The sequence below is a fragment of the Ceratina calcarata genome, unplaced genomic scaffold (assembly GCF_001652005.2).
Source record: "Ceratina calcarata isolate Rehan_Ccalc_2016 unplaced genomic scaffold, ASM165200v1 scaffold72.2, whole genome shotgun sequence".
Classification (NCBI taxonomy): Eukaryota; Metazoa; Arthropoda; class Insecta; order Hymenoptera; family Apidae; genus Ceratina; species Ceratina calcarata.
In genome coordinates, this window is record NW_017178472.1 from 1,265,492 (window position 1) to 1,292,052 (window position 26,561).

A 26,561-nucleotide genomic window follows, 5' to 3' on the forward strand; every position below is an offset into this window, starting at 1 on the left:
ATCAAGTCCAGAAATGAATTTTAAAATAACGAATGTTTCAATTTTCATTGTTTTGATCACTACGCTTTCCCTCGCGGAGTACCAATAGAACGTAACAAAAATGTATGGTGCACCAGAGTTGAAATATCGAATATGAAAAGAAGGTGAGACAGAACGGGCGTGGAATTTTCCCTTCCGTTTCGTGCGCGTAGAACTATACGCTCAGATCGTGGCCGAAATCGCGTTCACGCCATGCCCCGTTACTTTTGACAGAAAACCACTTTGCTCTGGCGCGGAGCGGCACGCTTTGCAGTCGGATCTGGAAAATCCTAGCTTCGCCCAGGAGTACGGCGCCCTACGTTGTACCGGCCAAACATAGTGGTCGTTTACAGGGAAATATCGACGTTAATGTCGTTCTGGCGGCCGGGTAACAGCTTTCGTCGATCACCATCGCCATACGGTGACGAGGTACTCGTCGAGGTCCGCTCATATCAGGCCAAAAATCACTTTTCCATCGGTTGTTGCCAGTTTATTCATTTCACCCCTCCTACTTTTCTCTCCTCTTCTAAACGATTCCCCCATCAACATCCCTTGTTCGAGAGCGCATCGTTCCGGGACGGTGATCGCTTTATCCTCCCAGACGAATTCGGATTAGCGCCGGTAAAAAGGTATTCGAGAGCCGATCACGCCACGTCGAACGCATTGTCGCTCGTGCCGGTCTTAACAGATTTCGTCTATTGTTTGACGACTGTGATGACCTTCGACTCGGTAAAAGAGTTGCCAATCCGCGAGAAGTGTCAATGTATATTTCACGCGTCTGCGGTTTCGCTTGCGTTTAAAACTTGCATTCATGTTTTAATAGAAAAAGCATATCGCTTCTTATTGTTCAAAATAGGGTACAGCCCGGCGGTATTTATATTAAAAATCCATGATTGATATTCAGAATAGAATATTCTTTCAGTAAATTCTTCCACTTGTAAGGGAACGTGAGAGTTATTTTTGCTATGGGTGTATTACAAGTTTATCAAAGCTCTATCAAGAATGTAGCACGACGATGGGTAAGAAGGGGCGAACGCGTTTCGGATATAAGTCTAGAGCCTGGTCCAAGGCACCGTGGCCGTGGTATGCATAGAGAAGGGAGATGTTTAGAGAGGGTTGGAGTCTATTATTCACCGTGCTTTTTGTACCCCTTCCTTCTCTACCCTAGCCCTATACTATTCCCCCCTCTTCTCCTTCGGGCCCTGTCAAACTGTCGTGCAAATTCAATCCTATACAGTTGTTCTCATTTCGATTTGCTCGTGGACAGGAAGCGTGACGATAGAAAAGGGCACGATTTCTAGTCGCCTATGTACGTCCGCACTGCGGATACGGAGGTTCGAGGATAATTGACGATGCAGCGTGACTCGTACAGCGTGCGAGTTAAATCAATTCCATTAAGAGGCGGTATTTAGTTAAACGAGACGGGCCAGGTGAATTGATTCGTTCAAATCTTCTGATTTTCGACGCGATTTTCGCACTACGTCACGCCGTGTGCAAATCGTTTTATAAATTTAATAAACACTTATCGAACTACGGATAAATTAATAATATGAAATATCAAAGGAATATTCTGTACAATATTGTTTGAGATTTAGTTTATGATAAAGGAATATAGTAAATGTCTTATTATACATATATTGTGGGAATCTGGCATTATGGCGAATGAGCATCACTGGCAACCTCCTCCAATAAAGCCACCCCTGTCGTTGCGTGTAATCACCCTTAAACACTCTAACGCCCCGGTCTAACCCCGGCGTACTGCGATACAATACTAATGTGCTACAAATAACATCCCAAACACGAGGCGATTTCACTTTTACAATGAGACTAAACGGCTACGCGTACGACGACGATGGACACACAGCGCAGTAGCGTCGCGTCGTGTCATCGGATCGGATCGTTTGCTCGTTGTCGAGAGGATCCTTCTGCATCCATTCGCGGACAATGCGCCTTGTTGTTTGTTTCTTTTCAACCCGAATCGTTTTTGTCAGGAAGTCAGTACTATGAAGAATATATATGATACGTTTTCTATCTGTAAAATCTATAAAACTTATGAAGTCTTTGAAATAAAATTGAAATTGTTCGACGGAGATGTAGCAGTATTATTTTCATTATAACTTTCATTATCCCAGTTAAATAAGTATTCGAACATTTCACACAGTTACTTAATTAATCGTATAACGGTAGGGAATGAAAATTATGCAAAGTATGCGTTTCATCAACTGATGTTAATCGTATCTAAAGGAGCGTTTAATCGGTGCACTGGAAATTAGTCGGCATGTCCTACTTCGCGTTTCTATTCTGTTTGTGCTCGTTCCATGCCATTTGTCCATCTCTTTCGTTTTTTTTAATGGCTAGTCAAGTACCGAGAATAAATGTTATTAATACGGGCCGAGCGGACGCGGTCTTTTCAGATAAAAAAGGATTATTAGATTGCAGTTAATTTAAAAATGGACGAGAAGCGAATGTGGTAATTTTCTAGGAAAATAAATGTGTATACTGTTAATTACTCTTTCCATCGTCGTTTCTTTTGGTCGGTTTCCCTTTAGAAAAATTAGGATCGACTTTCTCTTGTGATCGGAGAAACACGGAAGTGTCAAGAACACGAATCATGCCCTGAAATTCGATCCTTCTTATTAAGATCCTGTCGACGTCGAACGAAAGAGGGTTTCAAGCGGACGTAAGGCGCAGGGGCTGATCGTTACCGAAGCAAAAATAATTCAACCAACTTATAAAAATCCTGCAGCTTTTCTCAAGCAACCGACAATTAAGTCTGGCAACCAATGCAATAAGAATATAAAAAAAAAAAGACAGAACAACTTCATTCTAATCACCTTTGTATTTGTATGACCGTTTTTTCTATGTTCAAATCAACAGAAGCCGCGCATCTACTTACCATCCTCGTTAATTAGCGTGTTCTATCACTGAAGCGCGATTGAACCGCAACTAAATTAAAAACCCGACGTCCTTTATTCTTTGTCATCGATCTCGTGTTCTCGATTTAAGAAGTCGGCGACAATGCGATCCGTCCGAGACAACGGGGCCGTGCCCTGGAACCCGGCCTAATCACGAGGGCGTATCGCGTGAATGAGCCGCGCAGAAATTCGGCAAATTAGCCTTATGGCCCTCGTATTTTGACACCGCACGTTCATTGTCTCGCGTTACGTCGTGGACTCCCTTTTTCACCCGGTAGCCGCGGAATCGGATTCGACTGAATGCACCCTTTGTTCGCGGGCCTATTTACCGAGCAATATGCTGGCAACCCCGCACGAGACCGACTTCTCTCCCTTTCGCGAAGATTTAGAATCTCCTTGGGTTGAAACGATCGCCGCTATAACGGAGAACCGATGCAAGCATTGATGTGAGTTCTAATCTGAAGTTGACGATCTACATCTGATGCTATTTGCTCTTTTTTGTAAGATGAATTTTCAGTGCTTTCCCTATTGTGTACAAATGGACGTACGGAATTTGTGATTAGTGTAGAGAAACGGACGTGTCGGATTAAAAATAGCCTTTTTTAAAATAATACCAGTGGCATACAGAGAAGTTTGGTAAAAATATCGCTGTTCGCGGAATCACAAAGGAAGTTAACGATCACCAACCGACCGATCACTGTAATTGGAAGCGGAATATGGTCAAAAAGGTGGAAAAACCGCGAGAACGGATGGATAAAGGAACGATCGCAGCGGCGCGGCGGGTTGCAGCGAGCGTTGCTGCACGTGAAAATCCGTCGCCGATGTAATAACTCTAATAACTTGTAATAAAGCCCGGCTGGAGTCATATTAGCGTCAGGAGCACGCGTGGGCGCACAAAGGGCGGCTCGCCCTCGACAAACACTGTGACTTTTGATGATTATTAACTTCACGGGCCAGCCACGTCGGCCAGGAGATGGGTAACGGAGGGAAAAGGTGAAGGGGAGAGGATTCATAGGCCGTACACAGTAATCTGTTGCCCCGGAGGCTTTCTGGTCCTGCTTTCCGCCACCCCTTCTCCTCCTTTGCCGGCACGGACGACACGACTCCTGTATCTACCTCCCTCCCACTCCTCCCTCTCTCTTTCTGCGTCACCCCCGGAGAGAACGATGCTCTCCTACTACCGCCTGGGAACCAAATTAATAGTTAGTTCTGTTGGATATATCTCGAATTCGGTGTATTCCCCGGCGAGTGACCCGACCGGCTTCCCTTTGCCTTCCTTCCTTGTCTCTCTGGCTGCGTTTGACATCGGTTACTCGTTAAAGGGCCGCGCGATATCTCGATCAAACGAACCTCTTGCGGCCCTCCGAATGGGGTTAATTGAACGAGATCGCAGAATTGATAATTTACAGAGCCCTTTGTGAACGGTCAAATTCGACATTTTTTGGGATGGGGGAGCAAGAGGAGGGAGTGACTCTGGCTCCGATCATCTTTATTAAAAGGTTTGTCAAGTCGTGGTCAACGATAGTTTGAAAATATAATTCGCCCGACGTGGGAATAACTGTGTGTATAAGTATTACTCGCAGCGAAAACTGAGATTGTACTGTTCCCGTGAAAGCAAAATTGTCGTCTCGTTGACGGGAAAACTCAAATGGCTTATCTATCTAGTTTCATCGAAAGTATCCAGAGGAAATCGATGTATCCGAGGCGGATCGCGGGACAGTCTAATGTTACTAATCCTTCGGGGGCGCGATTTCCAGGTTCGCATTCATCCATTCTCGGCTCGAGCCGAGGCTGGGTTACCTGGCCCGGTGATCCACCACGGGACGCTCGTAGGCCAGAACCTACTCCTCGAACTCTTGAAACGGATATATTTTCACGAAGTGACATTCATCCCCGTCGGAGAGAGTGGCTCGGCTGTGCCTTTGTAAAAGATCCCCTTCACGGTTGCATTTTGCATCTATGCGCCGACCCGAGCGAACGTCGAGCACATGCAGCGGCAAGAAATTCGATCTTAAACCATTCTGGAAAAAAAGGAGACGAGCCAATGAAGGCGAGGAAAGAGGGGGAGGGACGGGTGAGAGTGAACGAGAAAGAGAGAGAGAGAGAGAGAGAGAGGGGGGGAGGGGCAGCAACCAGTGGAACTGAATACGTTTGTACCTGAGCCCGACAATGGGCTTCGTAATTCGATTACAAGGACCGCCAGCTAATTGTTAATTGCTGGCCTCAGGACCATATGCCGACAAAGGTTTCATAACATTATATGGAATATTAAAACGAGCAGGCACATGCGTGGATTTCCTATGCGTGTGCCCTATATGAAGGCCCTTTGCTGGCCTCGTAACGCGGTCAGACTAACCACCGCCACTGGATCCTGCGTGGATCCAGTTCGTTCGTGGGAAAACCCTTCCTTTTCTTCCATTACGTCTTCTATAATATTTAATGCGAAGTTACGCTTCTTTCGCTTCAAGTTTTTTAAAGGTAATATATGTACAGGGTGTTCGGCTACTGGTGAGAAAAATTTTAAGGGCTGATTTTAGAAGCCAAAATCAGACACAAATCAGGAATAAAAGAATTGCGTTCGAAGCTCGAAGTTTGTACTTATAAGCGATTATAAATTACTCAGGTTAGCACTGGTTCTCAGAATGTGCATCTAACAGTCTAACTTAATCTGTTTTATCTAATCGATTTTCAGAAATTATCTGAAATGTGTATTTTCCGCACGTTGGTTTCGAAGTATAAAATAAGATTCGAGAATGAAATATCTTCTCTACTTGACAGGAGTAGATTCTAAACAGATTCTAGTATCTTCGAATGAATAAAATAACATGACGATACGAACATTTTCTTGTCTGCAATTAGCAAGATTTAATCAAGTTCGCGTGTTAAGTACTGTGTCGTTAGAGTCTTCGACTTTCATGCATGCAACGAGTTCTTATCATCTCCTTTCCATCGAGTCCAAATCTAGACCTCAGATCCTGCAAGAGTCTTCTTTCTGAGCTCGTTAACCGTCTCGAGGACCGACTTCGCCGCAATTAATTATCTTCGTAATTACGCTCTGTAATTTACGGTGGTGAACAACGCTACGAGCAGTCTTTTTTCAGTCGCCCGTTCTGTTTCTCTCGTCGGTCTCATCCCGCTTAAACCCCTGCACGTACCCCATTGGTGTTTAACGGCTAATCTGCCAAATGAAGTGTTTTTGTGTTTGAGCACAACACTTCGTCTCAATAGAGGAGCAAAACCGCCCTCGGGAAAAGGGTTGCTCTGACATGATTGATGCTCGAGGGGGCAGAGCAAGGGTCTACCAACCCTTTTTAGTCAAGCGCTAAACGGAGTGCTTAATTGAGCCACAGACCTCAGAATCTTGGACAGCTAATTTCTCGAACGTATTTACGGAAAACGATGGACCTTCGTCTTCCTTTCTTTTCGCGTGCCACAGCATTCTTATTCGTTTGTACGCTTTTCGACGGAAGAACAAGCTTTCCCGTTTCTCTGGCTTGATGCTACCTTTAACTTTTTAGCTGTTTCTAAAGTATATCGTGTTCCCCTTGGTTTTCACATATTTCTTCTTCTAAATGTAAACGATGATAAGAATTTTCTAACTGTTTCTATAAGAAGTATGAAAAGATATAAAGGATTTATTGTAACGCCACGAAGTTTCCTTAATTTCCTCTCAAATTGAGATCGACGCACACGTGTACGTGCGCGTGTGTGTACACACGGACGAAAGGACGAACGCTGGCCCGTAATGGAGTTTCCAAATATTCGGGGAGCCCTCGCTCAATTTCGAACAATTTGCATTTAGGGTGAAGTGCAATTAATAGAAGCGGGGTGTTGTCCCGTGCCATTCCACGCCTATTAACACTATATTCCGCGCGAGTTTAGCATATCGAGGGGGCAATATTGAGTTACGCGACAGTAATTATAATACTCGTTAGACGGCGCTGCAAGAGTTTACCCCACTTCGCATACTCTCGCGAGCCGCAGGATCGAAGGACGTGTTTCTGCAACGACTTAAGGGTCTTGACAGTTTGTTACCGTGAAAGCGCACCGCGCACCGACTCGTTACGTAGCTGTTTAAATTACGATGGGAAAAACATACGTTCGCGAGCTGGAGGACTTTAATTACTTGAATGAATATTTCAATGCATAAAATGGCAATTATTTTCTGCATTAAAATGTTTCATGCTTTTAACCGCATTTATTATGTTTATAGAAGAAATGATTTACAAAGTTTAATGAAATGGCGGCAACCCGCCAATTTCGTATAACGTCGATTAGAAGGAGGTCGATCTTTCTGAGAAATCTATGAACCGCGTTCACGCAACTGGATAGACCTTTGATTTCTTTTTAGACGGAGAATGAGTGCTCGAAAGGGCGAATTAAAAGGAATTATATCGACGTAAAGTATCAGGAGGTGTTACGAAAACCATAACTAGACGAGATAAGCAAATTGAGAGCTATTTATAACGGGGTTGGCAAAATGTCCACACGTAGAAAACGAATATATGCGTGTGTTGCTTGTTCGTCCATTATGCAGTCGGTTCTGCCGTTATGTGTTGAGAAAACAGAGAGAAAGGCAGAACGATAAGAACTTGAAATCTCGACGTTTGTTTCAATCTTGTTTGGTTCGTTTGTCTAATTAATGAATGAGCTTGAGATCTTTACATCTCCAACCAAACATTTCATAAACGTATTCTGTATTGTTCAAGTTATTAAAACATTCTATACAATACACTAACATTAACATATACTAATGTGTCAATCTATTTCGTTTAATTACATTTGTACAAATCGCAAAAGCAAACACTTCCTTCGAAGCACGCTGTAATTTAAAATTACAATAAATCTTCTATTGAATTATATTTCCAAGAAGAGTTTATAAATATTTTTACAGTTAAAAAATGTTCAATATCTATTATGAGATTCTCAATTATGCTCCTCGTTCTCCAAGTCGGACCCGTCTAACTTATTACGTCTGTTACTACTTGAAACCCCAATCGACGCGCTGTTGCGGTGGCATGGCAGAATCTTTGCCGACGCACGCTGATCGCTCGCTCGTTGGACATTTTTCCCTTCTTCGTCAGAACGGGAAATGGAAGAAGCAAGTAGCCTGTTCCACGCGTTCCGACGCATTATTTTTTTTCCTTTCTTCGTGACGGGCTCCGTCGCGCAGCAGGTGTCCCGATCCCACGATCTTCGCTATTTCCCGTCGCCCCATTTTCTCTCAGTTCGCACCCACACGGCGACGGGCGTGCTTTCGCGCCTAGCACCAGACCATTATCTTATTTTCCGCCTGGAAACATCGCACCCACAAGAAAAACGATCCGATGCGGGGCAGGAGGCCGCCGGTGAAAGCCCATTGGCTGCTCACGCGGAAGATCAGAGGTGCTTACGTATAATAACATTTGTATCCGCGAGCGCCTTCCACCCCTGCCGCAACGATATCGAGCCCAGACCTTTATCCCATTCGAGGAGTTCCTCGGTTACCGTTATGACTCTCCGAATAGCCGTTACCAGCGATACCAAGCTTAGGATAGTTAGGGTGAGAAAAGCGAGCACGGAGACAAGAAAAATATAGTACGGTTGATAGAAATTCTTCAACATTAAAACACAAAAATAAAATCGTATAATCGAATGTTAAGATTATACAGGGACAACAATTCAATATTAGGATGATCGTAAATGATTGTAGGAAATCACACGGTTCCTTTCTCAAGGAATAAAGACATGTTCTCTCATGTCCCAAATAAAACGCCACTTCATCGAGTCATTATTTTGATTTATATCCACAAATGATCATGCGAATGCCATTAGTCCACCGTAACCTGGTGCGAGAATTCTCATTGCGTGCCCTTCACTAAACAGCTTTACGGTGCCAGCATATCCAGGGTATTAATATCGCGACGCAAAGCTTATGGTTCTCGCTCTGTTGATCACGAGGGGTAGTCATAAGTTGTGTCGAGGGTACCGTATCCGTTTCTAAAAGTCGTACCATTGCTACATAATTTACCCTAAACCGAAGGAAATAATAATAATACTAAAAGAAATTATTCCATAATTAAGAAGAGATGCAAATTAATTTAAGTTCTGTATCACAATCATTTCCTACATTATCCTTTAATCTTAATTGAGAAGGAGATAATACTTATTATTAGTATTCGTTAATTGAATGGGACACGCGTTGGTAATTTAAGTATTCCGTACTTGAAAACAATCGCTTGTTAAGAACGGAAGCTGGCGAAGGAAGGGAAGAATTACGATTTTGAAAATGTCTTGGGCGACACATTAGTGACTGACGATGTCTGTAATTTTCAACATGGTTTTTCCGCAGTACGTGCGCAATTGCGTCGGCAAACGACCGAGTCGTCGCAGCGAGTCGTGCGGAGAAATTCGCGGCAGTAGCCATGGTTACGGGCGTTGATCGCCGAGCTGCCGCGCCGAGCGGAGGCGGCGTGCGTGACTAATTTGACACTCCGTAGATATAGCTGCGCTTAACCCAGACAGTCACCTGCGATTCGTGCCGGCTTCGTGTCGGCGCTAACGATCACGATTTGGCCCCCCCTAATAAAACCGAATTAAACTGCCCGACGAACGCCGCCACCCGACACCGTGAAACAACCTAGCCGATTTTCTACCAAATTCATTATTAAGAATTATGATTAAATCGGTGTAATGTACAGTAGGAGAACGTTCTCTTCAATTAGTTCTTTACTTTACGCATTAACTTGGCTTTAATGCAATATTATAGGAAGTTATCACGTGTAGCAGTAGCTGCCGAAAAACTGACAGGTTTAATTAACGTTACATGTAAGCGCAGTGCAATAAATCGTATTACAGAAACTATGTTCTACAAACGAACAGTATCTGTAAGGGAAGTAAAGATCAAACGATGTCGTTTATGCGTTCGAGTAGACGGGCGAGTTATCGTTTGAAACGGGGGTTAATTGTTCACAAGGTTGGCGAAGGTAGAATTCGATTAATGCAGTTCGTATGCAAGAAAATAGTTACAGAACGAGAGCACGTGTCTCTCGTCTTTGAACTGCGTTTCCATGCCGACGCGAGTAAATAAATTGCAGCAACGTAGAAGATCCTTTTATTTTCTAACACGGGTTCTTAGCTTCAAGCACAAATGACTTTCTTGCCAAGAACTTAACACCCTGCCTCTCTTGCCGTTGCGCCCGAACAGCTTCTCGTTTCGTGACGCGTATCGCGCGAAAATAACGTCCACGTGATCGTCGAAAATGTTTTTCATAAGGGTAGACGCGTGCCGCGGCACCGATTTTCTTTATAAATGGAACGAAAACAAGGAAGATCGCTTTTAAATTGCGCTCTCAAAAGCTTTCAGAAACGATTGCAGCGTCGATATTAGTTTCACGTACCACCGCCCAATCCTCGTTCCTCTCGGTGTCCCCCCACGGCCGTCTATCCTGCTGGAACGAATGTATATCTCGGGTTTGAAATTCTTCCCAGTGTGCGCGAGCGAACGAAAAAAATTGTAATCGAATTGGAGTATTTTTCCAATTGGCAATCATCGGAGCGACCGAGCCGAGCGCAACGAACGATCGGCTATCCGGCCGCGACTGAATCCTCTCTCTCTCTCTCGCTTTGACTCTCCCTCTTCAAATTAGTTGGCCTACCGCGAAAAATCAATCTGCCCGCTTTTTTCCGCCCGTCTCTTCGTGCCTTGCCCACGACGATTGTCGATTGTCGATTCCATTCTCTCCATGGTTCGCCTCGGCAAATACCGACGGCCATCGATTCGCGTTTCCCCGCTGCGAAATGTCACGGCTCTGCCTCGTCACGATTTCCGCCACGCATTTTCCTTACGTAACATATACTGTTAAATCGTTGAATTCAAATTCGCATCTTGTCATTCATAATTCCTGAACGAATGTAGTAAATTAAATTTTGCTTTGTATTGCGTATACATTCACACGCAGCCATCACCCCAATAAGCAGGTGTTCCGTGATCGAACCAATTTCGATGAGTGATTTTCAGAGAACTCAGCCCTATATCGATTGCAATTCTAGCACCACGTTTTTTATAGTCAAACTTGCGTCTGCACGACATTTTATGCATTCATAAAAAAGTATGCAAAAAATACATAAAAAAATGTAGCATACAAGAATCTACATGTAGACACAATCAGTTCTGAAGGATATATAATTACTTTGGAAGAGAATGAACATGTGGGTTAAATATCGTCCCTCCGGAAGAAGTGAATCGTCCCCTGAATTTCATCAAACTTAAAACGAGATTTCGTTGTTCATGAAAAAGCGGAAAATAAAGTGAATAAATAGATGTTTCCTGCATTTGGACCGGATCTAAGTGATTTTATCGATTAGCCGAGCACACTTGCATTACACAGTGTCATTTATCTTGGCAAGAGCCGAGCGCGCGTTCTCTTTTAGTCTTTTCCATTCTTTCAAGCGTTCAATCATCGCTCCAAGGTGTTACGTCCGCCCTTTTCCGTTCGCGATAATTCAATTTCGAAACGTCGACACGTCGCTCATGCAAATTAATTAAATTTCAAGTAACCTACCACTCGAAACGATGGCAATGTAATTAAACGAACGAAATTGGAAGTCCGAAAAATATTACTGAATTACTAACGTTGTAACTTACATTCAACACGAAATATCTATTTATTCAAGAAAATTGACTGCATTACCATTTTCGACGATATACTTTCTTGCGAACCCATTTACCTACGAACTCTAGAACGCGGTTGTAACATTGCGTATAAACCTGAAGTACAATAACGAGCTTAACAAGCAATTTGACGTTTCGATATCGGCCGAGGCGGAGCGGAACCGTGTATCCAATAAAATCTCCGCACTCCGTGAACGATAATTATCGCGAGAAAACAGCGTTAATCCCCGCAATCAATCTGCCGGTGCCGGTGTGTACGGTTTGCGTGCGTGTGTACAGTTGGGCTAGAGGAGGCATGAAAATCTGGAAAACGCGCTTTCCCGGGTCATACAATCGGGGCTATGGTGACCACCGACCGGAGCCCCTACCACCGAAACAACCCGGTTTGTCCAATAAAAGCTCCGTTTCCCTTCGCTATCAACCCCTACCATCTCTCCGCAAAACCATCTCGTCGAGCGGCCTAATAAATCCGACAGATAGGATTGGCGTGCGCTATCAATTAAAAATGATGAAACCGAACGTGCGTCCGCCTCTCCGTTGCGCCTACCATCGCGACCAACCACCACTTTCTCCCTTCTCTCTCTTCCTCCCACCCTGACAGGGCTATCTCTCCTTTCTTCCCTTGTTTCTCTTTAGTCGGCGTAGGTTCGCGGCTGATTCCTTCGCCTTGTCTGCCCGCGTAATAAGCTTAAGAGATTAGGCGTACCTTAGGGGCGCACTCGCGTTTCCCTTCTTCGACCTTCCAGCTTCTCCTCGCTTTCTCGGTCGACGCTGTGTACGCTACGAGAGAAGTAACGAAAGGGGCAACGGAATATTAAACGACGGAGAGGGAAACGACGGAGAGGGAAACGACGGAGAGGGAAACTATGGAAGGAGAAAGGTCGGTAAACCCCTCTAGAGAAAATTGAAAAAAGTATAACGTAGTGGTGACAGTGGTAGTGGACACGACGCGGCATCACCGGCAGGTTTTAAACGCAATTTAAATTTTTAATTGCGACTCTCTTCTGGGGACAGAGGCGGCACCGTTACGTTATCCTTCGTCCCTTCCGTGCGATTTGTCCTGAGGATACGACCTCCCGTTTTTCCTTCTTTGCTGGTTGTTATTAATTGCTCGCGATTTCACGGTTATTAGGCTTGTTCATGATAGAAGTTTTTCTTTGACAATTATAATTTTCATTTTTCAATTTAAGCGAGAGAATCATTAAAGGCGATTATATTGTGACCAAGTAGTATCGTACAGTATTAGTCGGACTTTGGTGAAAACTCGGTGAAAAATGAATTCCGCGTTGAGCGGAAAGCAGGTGCGCTCAGGTAGACGGCGAACGACCTGGGTTATTACCAAAGCATGGTACGTCGTGAAACACAGTACACAGGTAACACGGTCAGAAAGCGTGCCCCCGGGAGCCTAATCGATGCGTCGTCGCATGCGACTGCGTGCTTTTATCGCTGTCACGCACATAATTAATTTAATTTAGTTTAATACGTCGGGGCCAGCGTCAGCCGGCGATTGCTGTTCCGATTGTTTGCACGGAAACGCTGCCATTAAACTCGGCTTGCTCGCTGGTCGCGCGGCACGGCACTCGTGTCCGCTTCTGGTTCCAAGCGAAACAAAGAGACATTGGAGTAAGGGAAATAATAAATCGGTTGATTCGTACGACTGATCGTTCGCGTCCAATGAACATGTCGATTACCCTTTAAATTGTTGAGTAGGCTAATTCCGTATTGGTCTAGTTCCTATTTTAAAATTAAACATAACTGAAATAGATTTTTGTCAGTGTCATTTTAGTTTTAACTAAGTTTTGTTTTCATTACTTCTATGCTCTGTTATAAAGATGTTCGGCTACTGATGGAAACATTTTTAACGGTGATTCTAATAGCCAAAATAAGATAAAAGTAAAAAATAGAAAAATCGTCTTCGAGGTTCCATTTCTTAGTTAGTTATAAGTGATTAAAAATTGCACCTGATGATAAACAAACTTACCTATTCCTGTGATTCTCAGAGGAGTTTAAAATTCTAATTACTGACATACCGTTATATTGGGCATGTTGCATTTTAGGAATGCTGACCCGAAAATCCTCACTGTGCAGGCAATGGTCCCCAACGTACAAAGTGCCCACCGTAACGGTAACCGTTATGAGATGTGTTAGCGTTTAGACTGTTAAACGCACGTTCTAGTTGAGAACCAATAGCCGGCAGGAGTAATTTATAATCGCTTAATATTAAAAAGAATGGAGCCTCGAGCCCAATTTTTTATTCTTGATTTTGTCTCAATTTGGCTTATAGAATGACCATTTAAAATTGTTCCTACCTATAGCCGAGTACTCTACGTAAATCATGTGCTACGGATATTTAATTATTTGTGTCAGTTTTGATTTTCCAAGGAAGATTTTATCTGTTTTAAGTAATAGAAATGATGTTGCTCAATAAACAATAATTTCAAACTGTCCGTTCACTAATTTCTTTCCCGGGAAATCATTGAAATAACTAGATCGCGTCGCAGTGTCGTGAGGGTTAACGAGTTAATACCTTGTTACTCGCGTGACTCCGCGGTCGAGCGATTATTTAAAAATGTATGAACACTCCCTATACCCTCGAGAGAAAACGGTCTCTCGCTTTATACGGATTAACAACCCGATTTCCAGCAATTATTCTTTCTAATCTCTGATTCCCGCGACAGATCTTTCACTATAGAACAATACTGTTTTTAAGTTTGCGTTAACTGTCGCAAGAATTTATTCAAGAAAACACTCAGCTTTTTCCCTCAATATGTTTTGTGGTATGTAACACACGTGATAAGAAATCAATTTCTCACATCCTATTCAGACAAGTGTTCGTAAATGAGACAAAGAAGTCTACAACTCCTGTTTCAGCGCACTGTTGCACTCTTAACGCTTACTGTCTAAACGGACTTTCAGTACTCTAATTGTGTCAAGGTAAATCGTCTGTTCGACATCTTTTCTGTGCGTTTAGATTACAAAAGAAAAACTGGGAAAAGTAGAAAAGGTTCATTCGGTCATCTACTCTATAAATTCAAATATTTCAGAAAGAATAAATGTATATAAACAAAGTAATATTCCGGAAGTAGGTTTAGCTCAGATACGAACGACTCACTTTTGCACAAATCTATCGAAAACTGCACACTAAGAATATCGACGACTTGAGAGAGTACCGAGTTGCAACGACTTACCTGGACACGCACTTCCGGAAGATTGACTTTCATAGCGAGTTCCTCTCTGGAGTATACGTCCGGATAATGAGACTTCTCGAATGCCCTCTCGAGCTCGTGCAGCTGGTAGGTGGTGAAGGTCGTCCTGTTCCGACGATGCTTCTTCTTGCCGCCGTTCCCGTTCAAATCGTCCCCGCAGCCTGCGCCGAGTTCCTCGTCGCTGCCGCCGCCGGTGGAGTTGCAGCTGTTCTCACCTGGAAACCCACGGGAGTGGTCAGGTCTCCTCGGAAACGGTCGTTACGGTTAATAGGTACGGTAATGGTGATCGATTTATCCCGGTCTCGGCTATTACCTCTATTATGCTCGTATAATGCCAGCCATTACAAGTGTTGCGACTGCTCATCACTTCTCGCGTTCGCGTGCAACTTTTAATTCGCGATTCTCCGCGAATCAATTTTTATCGATATCCCCTTTTTTACTTTGGACGTTAAGAAACGAATTCAGTTTTATATTATTATTTGCAATTTAGTTAAAGGATAATCTACAATTGGGATTTATTTTTGAATAAATCACTTATATTAAGTTTGAGCGAAGTGTTAAGCTAAGTTAAGTTAGCTGAATCATTCAAGCTACGAAACGAAAAGCTTGTATCGTTTCCTCGACGCGCTTTCCATCGATTTAATAGCACATCACGTTTTTATTACGATACACGTAAAAGCTTCAATTTGTAGCGATGTCGCGTGAACCGATCGGTTCGCAAAGAGGCTGGTGTAGTATTTAATTTGAACGCTACATGCCGTGACCGGACCCGGACTATCGGCCATTATCGATTCACACGGATATTTGTAATTATTCCGAGCATCGTCGCGATTTTCAATATCTGTAATAACGAATCGAACACAATCGCACGACAAATTGCAGCCGAATTTTACCGAATCTTACTCGGCAATTAATTATCCGTTTCAACATTTACCAGCTCGTAATGAGTTTGCCAAATGAATAATTTCGAGCACGAGATCAAAAATACGTTAGCAATCAAATATTAATGGGGCATTGGAACAATCAAACGAAACAAGTAGTTTTCTTATTGAACAAAATCGCTGTTTAGAAATTCAACGATTGAAACGAGATTTTCAGGAGGATCGCATAAAGCATAGAAATATATCGCCCTCGAATCGACTCTCGTGTGTATCTACGTACTGTCTGGAAGATCGAAGATTATAATTCAGATTGCATTTACAAGCTATGCTAAGATGGCGAGGCTTATCTATCGTCCTGTAAAGTAGCAGCTAGATATAGACACTACAATAAAAATTAAAATTCAACTATCGCGATAGCAGCCCTTATTAAAAGACATTTACACTTTGTAGTAGAGTTTATGTTTAAGGCAAGAAGAAGACAGATCTCATCACAGTATTTTTTTATGGTATAATTAATAAATGATTATCGAATAATCTTCATACTCAAAAGAGTCGTTCAACATCGGCACACGATATATCGCGTTGGTCAATAAATTCCATGACGCTCAATCCGGCAATTTATCGTAGAAATCAACGCCTCGACGCAATTTGCCTGGCATGACGTTCGGTGTAGCGGAAATTGAGGGACCAGCTGCAAAAAGCGAATTTTTCGTCGTTTTGCGCGCAATGCGTAAGTCCTTTGGCGACTGGTAGTAAACGTCAGTTACAAATGCCGCTCGTTTTAAAATTTTTTTAAATTTGATACTCGTCAGGTCGTTATGAACGCTGATTTTATATAGAAAAATTGAATTGCAAAGCTAGAAGAATTCTTTAATGAGAGCAAGTTACAATGTTAGTCAAGTAGTACGCGAAATTTTGTTGTCATTAAACAAGTTTATAGCACGTAGGTAACTACGCTAACCAGCACTTATGATAAAATGTTACTTATAATATGCTCCTTTTCGCTGCAAATTGTAGTCATTTTCCGCATTACCCATCTTTATTATACGTATAATATCTGAGCCACGTGAAGGCCGTTATGAAAGAAGAAATTGATTCTACGGAAGGTACCACAACACCGATAGATAACGAATGTTCTCGCGGTCATCGTGGCGAATAGACATTTTCGCATGGACCACCGCCCTTCTATTCCGCACTGTGTAGAGTACAGGATGATGAAAATCCGTCGTTTCGTATGCATATTTATATCAGTTTGTCCACGAACAAACGCGAACGGGCGGTATTTCATATCAATTTCGTGGCAATCAAAAAGCACCCGAGTTTTCTCGGCTGCTCTGGGCGCTTCCCGCGTTTAACCACGCCTCGGAACGTTCTCTAACGCGATTAATTTAAAACGGGAAGAGAATGGAGTACCGTTTTCCGGCGTTCTTCGACCATAAACCAAATTCAACAATCGGGTATCGTGGTACCGGGCTCCAAATGATTCTCTTTTTGCCGGCCTCGTCCATCCCGACACCCTATACGGTATACACATATATTCAATCTCTCATTAACTGCATAATTAACCTCCTCTCGCATCGCAGCGTAGCGCATTAGATCGAATTGTGGGGGGTAATCGGGTGGCTCAATGGCGGTGCGTACACACGCAGCTACACAGTAATGTATGCAGGCACACATACGGGCGCGCGCGCGCGGACACCTGTACAACGTGTGCACCCGTATCCTGCGTGACTGCTCGGCGTGTGTACCCGCGCGCGTGTACGTGTGCCATCGGACCGGTGCTAACCAACAGCCTAATAACCTCGCCTTGCCTCGTGATTGACGCGCCTGTACCGGCTAATTATCAACAACAATCAATAATGGCCCCCGAGAGTGCCAACACCATCGTCCTCCTTCGCTTCGTGCCCCCTCTGCCTTCGTCCTCTTCTCCTTTCCACCGTTCATGCTACTAGACAGAGCGCACCCTTCTTCCTCAGGGCTTCTCCAACTATGAACCATCCAAACCCACGGGCTACGGACTTCTGTTTTAGCTTGCGACCCGTTATACGCTGGCGAACGGCGATGAAAAGGGATACCAGTTTCAGAAGATAGAGGTTACGCGCTGACGTCCCACTAAGGGGTGGACGCTTTTAGAGTTACGGTTCGTTGGAATTTGATTACAGTTTTGATTTTAAATTGTAATGGGCTTCTAGCAACGATATTAATCTTTTCGTACCTTCTGTTTATAAATTTTCCAGTTACTTCTAAAATGTTATATTAAGGATCAAATTACCCGAATTCTATAAGTTTTTCTGTAATAGTGGAGAAAAGTCGAATGTTCCAGCAGGTGATAGTAGGAAGAAATTGACATGGATACATTACATGCATCCAAAAGTGGGAAGATTTGTATAGATGTGTGGAGAACATTCCCATAACTGGACGGTGTTTGTACGTATACATCTGCGTAATAATTGATTTCGGTCGGACAGAGCAATCATTGTGATTAAATTCTATGAGGTGCAGGTGCAGATTATCGTCTTTACCCAGTGTTGTGCCGTTATATCAAGAACCGAAACACCCGACATTCTTATATGTATCTATACTGAATAGCTCGAACTTTTGTAGACTTGCATAAATACGGTTTTAAACCTTGAAAACAATGTTATACCTACTCCGAAGGATGAATCTTGATAAATCCTATTGTTGGAATGATTAATTATCTTTTGTATAAGAAAACATCTATCAGAGCCTTTGTAATCGTCTACGGAATTATATTTATTAGTGAAAAGAATATTCGTACTAGTGTTGGGATCGGTATCTGTAACAGTGCGGACAAATACATTAACACGACTTTATTATCTCGCTTAATCGATTCTATGGGGCCCAAGTCCCGGTAGAAGAATCGAAGGGTGGCCCGTGGCGTTTCTGAAATTTATCAACGATCAGTGTTGGCCCATTAGAGACGGTGCCCGATTCAGGAGGAGGCCACGATTCCTCGACCGCTCTGTCCATTATACTATCTTCCCGTGTCAATCTCTTAAGTAGCTGGAATGGACTAGGACCGCTTCACCGATGCGATACGATCTTGTTTCTCCCACGAACTTGGAATACCAACGCGACGTCGCGTCGCTTCTTTTTTAACCCGAGATTACCCGCGTTTCAATTATACAATTAACTCATCGAATCGAACTTCCATTCAGATTGTTTGGATAAAAATTTCAAAGCGACGAAGCGACCGGTTTCGACGAAATCCGATTGGCTTCGTTGAATACGAAGTCATCGGTTTCTGTTTGTCTCGCGAAGACACGACTATTCATCAATCGCTTTAGTTCGATTCGTTATCTGGTTTCAGCCTTTCAGCTTGCGCGCAAAACGAATTTCATTCCCCGCAAGCGGCGGGAATCATGGCCAGGAATTTGATGCGCGATTGACGTGCGGATTAACAAAACTGTCGTGGCAGCTTGACAGAAAAAGAATTTCGATTCGCGCGAGAACCAGAAGGAAAATAGACGATTCGCAAAATTCAAATGGACCACAAAAAAATATCTGTTTTTCTTTCTCACTCTTCGCTTCTTCAATTTCTGTTTCTGGTTCAGGTAATTAAATATTACTTATCGCCTGGCAATTTTCCGAGATGGAATAAAAACTGAGCGAACGATCCCGGGACGGGGTCGCGGTACTCCTTTCCGTGTCGTAAAATACGATCCCGCCTCCTTATCTGTCGTGAATTCCTGTTTCCTCTCGGTTCAGCGTTGTTCGATGTCGCTTCGTCGTTTATACTTAAGCACGGCTGTCGATTCGAAATCTAATTTCCTTGATCGGCGTGGGAGGACAGGGGCGGTAGACAAGGAGAGAAGCAAAACCGAGAGGAGGAAATAAGAGAAAGAAGACGGTATGCCGTCACACAGAGGGCTTAGCTCGCCGACCAAAGAGGATTACAGAATTTGTCTTCTCGTGGACCGTCACTGGTCTCTGCCTCTCCTCTCTCGCTCGTTCTCCTCTGATCTTTATTTTCTCCCGTATACTCCTAGGCTTCTTCTGTTCGTTCTCTACCTTGGCTCCTCGTCACGGTTTTTATCTCCGGAACGAAACGCAATGGCCACTTTGCGCGGCACAAAGTTTCGACGGAAATTTCTTCGTAAAAGCCACTGTCACCTGTCGCGCACTTTAATCCGACGCACATTATCGATCCACGAAAATCGTCCACATCTCCCATAGACTTACACTCATTCTTTGGTATCCTCGCGATTATAAGTATACCAGAAAAAATACATTGGTACCAAACCAACATTCAGTTAGAAGTTATTATAATTACGTCGGATCATCTCAGATTTATTTCCACTTTTCAACTAACAGACATCTATCCTATTTTGTCTCATCGTCAGCATACATTATTAAACTGAAATTGAAGATGGAATAGTTTGAAGTATATCAATGAGATGTATGATGTATCAATGAGATGTATGATGTATCAATGTCATGTAGATGACTTTACAGAACGATATTTTATATGGACCAATCTAATAATTTTTGTCATGTACATGAAAAGTGACACGTTTCCTAATTACTAAAACCAACTTGTTAAGCCATATCGAGCTGCAATTTATCTTGTAGTTTTGCGAAACTTGGTTATGTGAGTGAACCGTTGTTCGAGTACAAGTCAAGCTTGATCGGATAATCATTTTTCCATAGGCTGTTGTCGATGCTTTCATAGCTGGTGAACGATGAATTTTGTTACACGCGCGCAAGGGAAAGCGGAAAGGAGAAACGCGCTGAGAACGTGATCTCTCAATCCTCTCGATTGGCGAGAGGAGAGTATCGGGTTTGTCGATTATTCGCGTACCGGTATCGAATTATTAAATTGTCAAAGCGTGGTGGTGAACGACGTAACGGGAAAGAGGGAACGGGACGGCCGGCGAGGTGAACGCGCACGGAGCGTGTCTTAAGCGAAAGGCTCTTAAGCTGTCATCAAGTTCTTGCAGCCGGGATAAAATTTCCATCTAAACGGGTCAACGTACTGGCGCATAATCATCTCGAGGCGCGTTAATTGAAACGATACCGAAGTTAGAAATTGTTTAATTGAATCAACGCGACGCGGCGGCGTGGCACGCCGTTGCTTCGTGTGCTAAGCCTAATTAAACGTTCGCGCCGCGAAATCGCGTCATTGAAGTCCCGACTGGTTTCGATTTTCATAATCCTTCGAAGGTTAAAATAGATCCAGTGTTACTCGATTCAAATTCAAGAAATTGTAAAGAAAGATTGTTTATCTATAGTGTGTTACTGTACGTCTTAATCAATTTTCTTAGTTCATTTAAATTAACTTATTACGCGACTAATTGACGGCTCTTTAGAAATACGATCTGACAGCATTGCAAATTTACTAAGTAGATAATTCACTGGTGATTGTAACATTATGAAACGATAATTAATTTTGGTAGCGTGTACTATTACAGTGATGTCATCAACTCATGGTTCACAGGAAAAAATAATTAACACTATAAGTTTGTCCGAGGTTCATGTTTCCTTTGTTCGCATAAGCCATTTCTGCATATTGAATTTTATAAATGTGATGATTGGCGCGTAGTTTATAGAAATCTCTGCTTACCTTCATTCGTGAGTGGATTGATATATTGACCAAGGCAAATTGCCTTCATTATAATAGTAATCATCGTGACTAGCGCTCTTTATTTGTTATTATATAATTTACTCAAGAATTTAATTATTCGTCGTTTTGTGTGTGTGCACGTATGTGTCAGCATTCATCCATGAACATACATGCTTAAAAAAAATTACAAAGATTTTATCGAATTCACTTAATCAATAAAAGAGTTACTATTCTTCTAGTGATTTAGATATTTCTTTAAAAGGGTAATTAAAATTTTTCAATTTAAAATTTGTATAAGCATTACTTTTAATTTCTAAGGGACTGTTTTTTAATTGCATATTTCTGTACATGTCTCCGCGTGGATGGAAGTGAATGTTCGACGATTGTCGCAAGCTTGCGAAAAGCAGGCCGGAACGAGAGCGCGCCACGCAATAAAACACCCCGTCGTGCACAATGTACCTACTAATAATTTAATTGTTCCCGAGCATGCGAGGCTTATTACAATCTCTCCATCGACGTCGTGCCGCGGGCACGAATACGAATTCTCGCGTATGAACGCGTGTTTCTAAACGAGTCGACCTGACCGGGGCAGCCCTACGTGCTAGCTAAGTATTATATTTTAAGAAGGAGATAATTGCAACTGATTGCGTGCTAATCACTCAAAAATATTCATAATCCGAAACAAGAACAGTGAAACTCTTGAATTTTCATATCTCTGATGTTTCAAATTCTTCGCATAAAAATCCTTTTGCAACATTTATTTAATATCCGTGTAATACGTATACCAGGAAATTACTTTACTAACTTACCACAAGGTTACTTTTAACCAGTAATTACGATCGAATCTTGTTCGTAATTTTCACATAAATTAGGCAAAATATTTTACGAGTTCGTGATAAGTTTGTAAATAATGTAAATTACACGTACGTTTCCATTCACGCGCGAAGCATTGGTAGTCGTTTCTAATCGGCGCACGAATCACAGGTATATCCTGCGACGAGCGTCTCCGCTTCCTACGCTTCCGCCAACCCTCTCGGTTCGCCCCCTCCTATCAACCCTTTCTGTCTCTGTATCGTCGCTCGATGATGTGTCTCATTGGATTCGTCTAGCCCGTCTCTGGCTCGTCCTATCGATCACTTGTCGGCACGTTTCGGTATCCGAGCGAAATAGCTTTCCTGACGGCCGGTGTACGATTGATCGACGACACCTGTGCGCCAATTACCACTCGCAAGCTTTGATCCAACGGTAATTCGGTTAAATTGCTGCGTCTCTTGCTCGCTCGCGTTCCCCCAGATCGCCGCGTCCTCTGTCTTCTCCGTCCGTCTCTGTGCCGAACGAGATCGACGAACACCGCCGGAAAAAGAAGACAATTTCGCGGAAATCGGATGGAGACGCGATTCTGTGATTCCCTCCCTGTGGGAGGAATCGATAGGATTTCAACCGATGGGGTCGAGTCGTTTGCTGTCGCGGAAAAGTTCACTGCGATCTTCGATTCGGATAGTTCCGAGTGGAATTGATGAGCGAAATTACAGAGTCGTTTGAAGTGAAGTAAAAGTGCGAATCAATGCACTCTAATCAAAATATGATTAGAGATCGAGAAAACGTCGCCATGTACAATATTATAGTTTTCCACAAAGGATATACATACTATACAAGATCATCTTTTTTTCCTTTGCATTTCTTCCTCTTTATTAAAAAGAATTGTAATTAACTAAATTTTCGATAGAAGAAGCATTTTGTTCTTCATGTTCCTATGCCTGATTTTAAACTGGGTATGGTTCGTTCCAGGTTGTATATGAATATTAATGCATTAATGCTCGGACATGGAACGAAGGAAGCATGACATTATGCATAAATCGACCTTAAAATCAATATTCCTAATTTGGTATGTATCGTTAAACGAACGAATTAATATTAGGAGCACGATGAAATCGAGCAAGGTAAAATCGATGTTTCGAGTTCTTCGTTGATTTGAACCGATCGCCGTTGGTGAGACTCGAGAAGTAGTCGAAAAACGAGCTATCCCGGCAACAAATGGGTATGGAATTACACGTAATTGCCCGTGCCTCCTTCCCCCGGCTATATTGCCGTTGTCACGCGATCGAAATTACTCCCTCTAACAAAGCACTTTTACCTGCGGCGTCCCAGAACGCCGCGACGCCGTTACCTCTATCCAGACCGCTTTAATTCCGTCGTTCCGTTCAATGGGAATATTTTCTCCCTATTAATCGTCCGTCCCCTGCTTTTTACTCACTTTTGCCCCTCGATCGTGTATTTTTCTTATTATCAAAAATATCGTAATTGTTGATCCTTACTTACTTCAATTCTTGGAAACGCTGAGTCGAATATTGATTCTAAATAAACTTATACAGTTAGGCAAAGTTAATATTTATAATAGGATGAGAGGATTGTATTAATTTGTGCAGTTTTAACTCGACATGAAAATCATAACTCGACACGATGATTTCGATCCTTTGCTATCTACACTCGTTGCATGATCATTCTCTCCTTATCCAGTTATTACCAGGTCTGATTATAATTTGCAGTTTCCTTTAAAATAAAAGTGTTGATCAGCCGATACAGTGAAGCGTAGAGGAGTGGTAACCAACGTTCTCGAAACCATCGATTACACGTTTTGGATGAATCGCGGCGATGTTACGCGCTATTTTGAAGCGCATCAGGCCCGGGATTGAATCCGTGCAGCTGCTTATCGGAACGATCTTCTCGCGGTGAAAGTCCACGGTTCACCTTCGATTTTACTGCTCCTTTGAGGCAGGCCGACTGTCGTCGCCGCGGCGGGTAAGTGCTACCATCCAGTAAGAAAACGCGATGATCGTTCTTAATTGAACCCGCGTCGTTCTCGAGCGTGTAATTGAAAGTGGATGTACCCGGTACTTAAGAACGATCTCTCAGGGACGCTCGGGCGTCTTAATTACACCGTTCGCGTGTAACTTTTAACATTTAGCAACGGTCCCGAGAAACTGCCAAGTAATTAATACGCAATAGAGCTGCCGGCGACGTCGTCGCCGCGGTAATATCGATCTCGCGGCAGAAATAGAAATACGGGAGCTGGAGATCCGACGGTTCTCCTCGGTCGGCTCGTCTCGGCGGATCGCCCGCGGAAGACACTCGATTAAATGTCCCGAATCGTAGCAACGACACAGTTTAATTACTACGGAGAGATACGCGGAGGCCGTGCGTGATTAATTGGGAGCGTGCTCTCGAGCAGTTAGCTATCACGATGCCGGTGCCGGAAAATCAGAAAGGATAATTGTGCGAATTACCAAGGAATTGATGCAATTACGTTGCGGGGTCTCGACGGCATTATCGCGGCGTTAAGGAAAGTTATTCGTTCGAGCGCCCCGCGGCTCATTATGCAGCGAAGAATTAATGAAATTTGAAAGTGCATTAATCTTCCGGCGCGCGTACAAGGTAAGATTGATTGCGCCACACTTAACGCTCCTCCCGCGGTCGTTTCTCCTTTTTTCTTCTTCAGTCCTGTTGCCGTTTCCTCTTTTTATTCCTCCTTTTTCTTACTCCCCACCTACCTTAATTCACCTATCGAACCGATTTATCTCGACGACGTGTTGTTTCGAATTATATCCTCACGTGGGAAGCTTATCAATCTGCCTAACTAGACTGTAATTTCGAGCATTAACGACGTCGCGCGTTCGGAACGAAATGAATAATCGATGATCTCGGCCGGATCGGAAGGAGGTAAAAACGACCAGCAACGGATGATTAATCTCTTCTTTAATTGAAAATATTAACGATCGTTCTGTACGCGCCGGATGGATCGATCCCGTGCGCCGCGAGAGAGCTCCGTTTCATTAAACGCACGACCGATAGAAATTAAAACGGGCGACAGGCACAAACTGAATGTCGCGTCATATGAGAATGCGAGCAAAACCGTTTAACGTTTTCTCGTTCTACCTTTTTCCCGGATGATCGCATTATGCAGTTTTGTTTGAATGACAGTCGTGATAATGAAAGAGGTATGAAAAATCATAGCCATGCTATTTCAAATATCCGACGTGATTATCAGAGACATTGATATTAGTGTTTCAGAATTCAATTAAATCAAGTTTTTATGAAAAATTGCTGATCAATAAGTTAAAAACACAGAGCCTTTCACTTTCAAGAACATTTCAAATCTGCTTGCGCAAAAACCTTTCAACGAGGATAACAGATCCATTTTAAAATTACGAAAGCAGCTTCACCGATGATAGTGAATGCAGATGAAGGAGCAGAAGGAAGAAGAAGAAGAAGAAGATGCGGATAAAGTAGAAGAAGAAAACGACGAAAAAGAGGTTGGAGAAGAAAGTAGATGGGGCAGGCGCGATCCATTAGTAGACACGTCAATTCTGCTTTTAAGAAGCGACTGACTTAAAGCCGCTTCCATCTATCTCCTTTTTTCGGCTCTCTCTCCTCGTTCTCCTACCTAACCGCCATCGTACTTATTAGCGGAGGCCGAGCTTGTCTTTTACTTTTTCTTCCTTCTCGCGTACGGCATCATCATTAATGATAATTCGATTAGCAGGACACGACTCTGGTCTCCGGCAATCAGCCTCCGTTCATTCTCCTCGCTTTTCTTCCTTCCTCGTTTGATGCTCTCTACCGAAGAATCATCTCCCCTCGATTTCCCCGCTTTCTAATTTCCGCGATATTATGTCATGCGTGTATTGATATGAGGTCTAAAAGATCCAAGCGACTCGACCATTTCCTGATAACTCTTGCAAAACAAACTCTGCTTGTATAATGACAAACATTTCTATGTTAAGCAAGTCCCACAAAGTTGTAATCAGCTATTAAATTCTAAACTAATTAAAAATTCAACGACGTTGCCTCGTTATCTTCGCGCCCGTATCACCGATCAAACTGAACACAATCAAATAAAGATAAATCGAGGGCTACTTAATTGCTACCAAGCGCCAGCGCCTGATGGACGTTCAAACGACCACTCTATCGGGGCGCATTAATCGATGCAAAAAGAATGAAGGGTCAAACCGTAACCAAATAAATCAGAAAGTCATCAACGATCGCGTTCTTTCTTCTCTCGCTGCCGTTCGTTCCTTCTGACGCAGCCGATCTTGTACTACGTTACCGCTAAACGAGACGCATCTACCTATCGACGGTGACAAACGACAAGTACATTATGCAAAAGCGTTTCAGGTTATCGATTACCGTAATCCAGCGGGCAACGAGATTACACGGAGCTTAGCAATACGACAAACAGAGGACCAAGAACACCGGAAGAGGACGGGACCATGTTAATTCCCCTCGTCGAAATGGTTGCCGATTCCC

The 26,561-nt window shown here is 43.2% G+C and overlaps 1 protein-coding gene across 1 annotated transcript in view; it reads right to left on the reverse strand.

Annotated features, from left to right (window-relative positions):
• The window catches only part of LOC108630286 (retinal homeobox protein Rx1), a 35,503-nt gene that overhangs the window by 5,887 nt on the left and 3,055 nt on the right, over nt 1-26,561 (reverse strand). Inside the window, exon 2 of the mRNA XM_018033474.2 lies at nt 14,775-15,007. Coding sequence (XP_017888963.1) covers nt 14,775-15,007 — 233 coding nt within the window. The remainder of the gene's footprint in view (nt 1-14,774; nt 15,008-26,561) is intronic.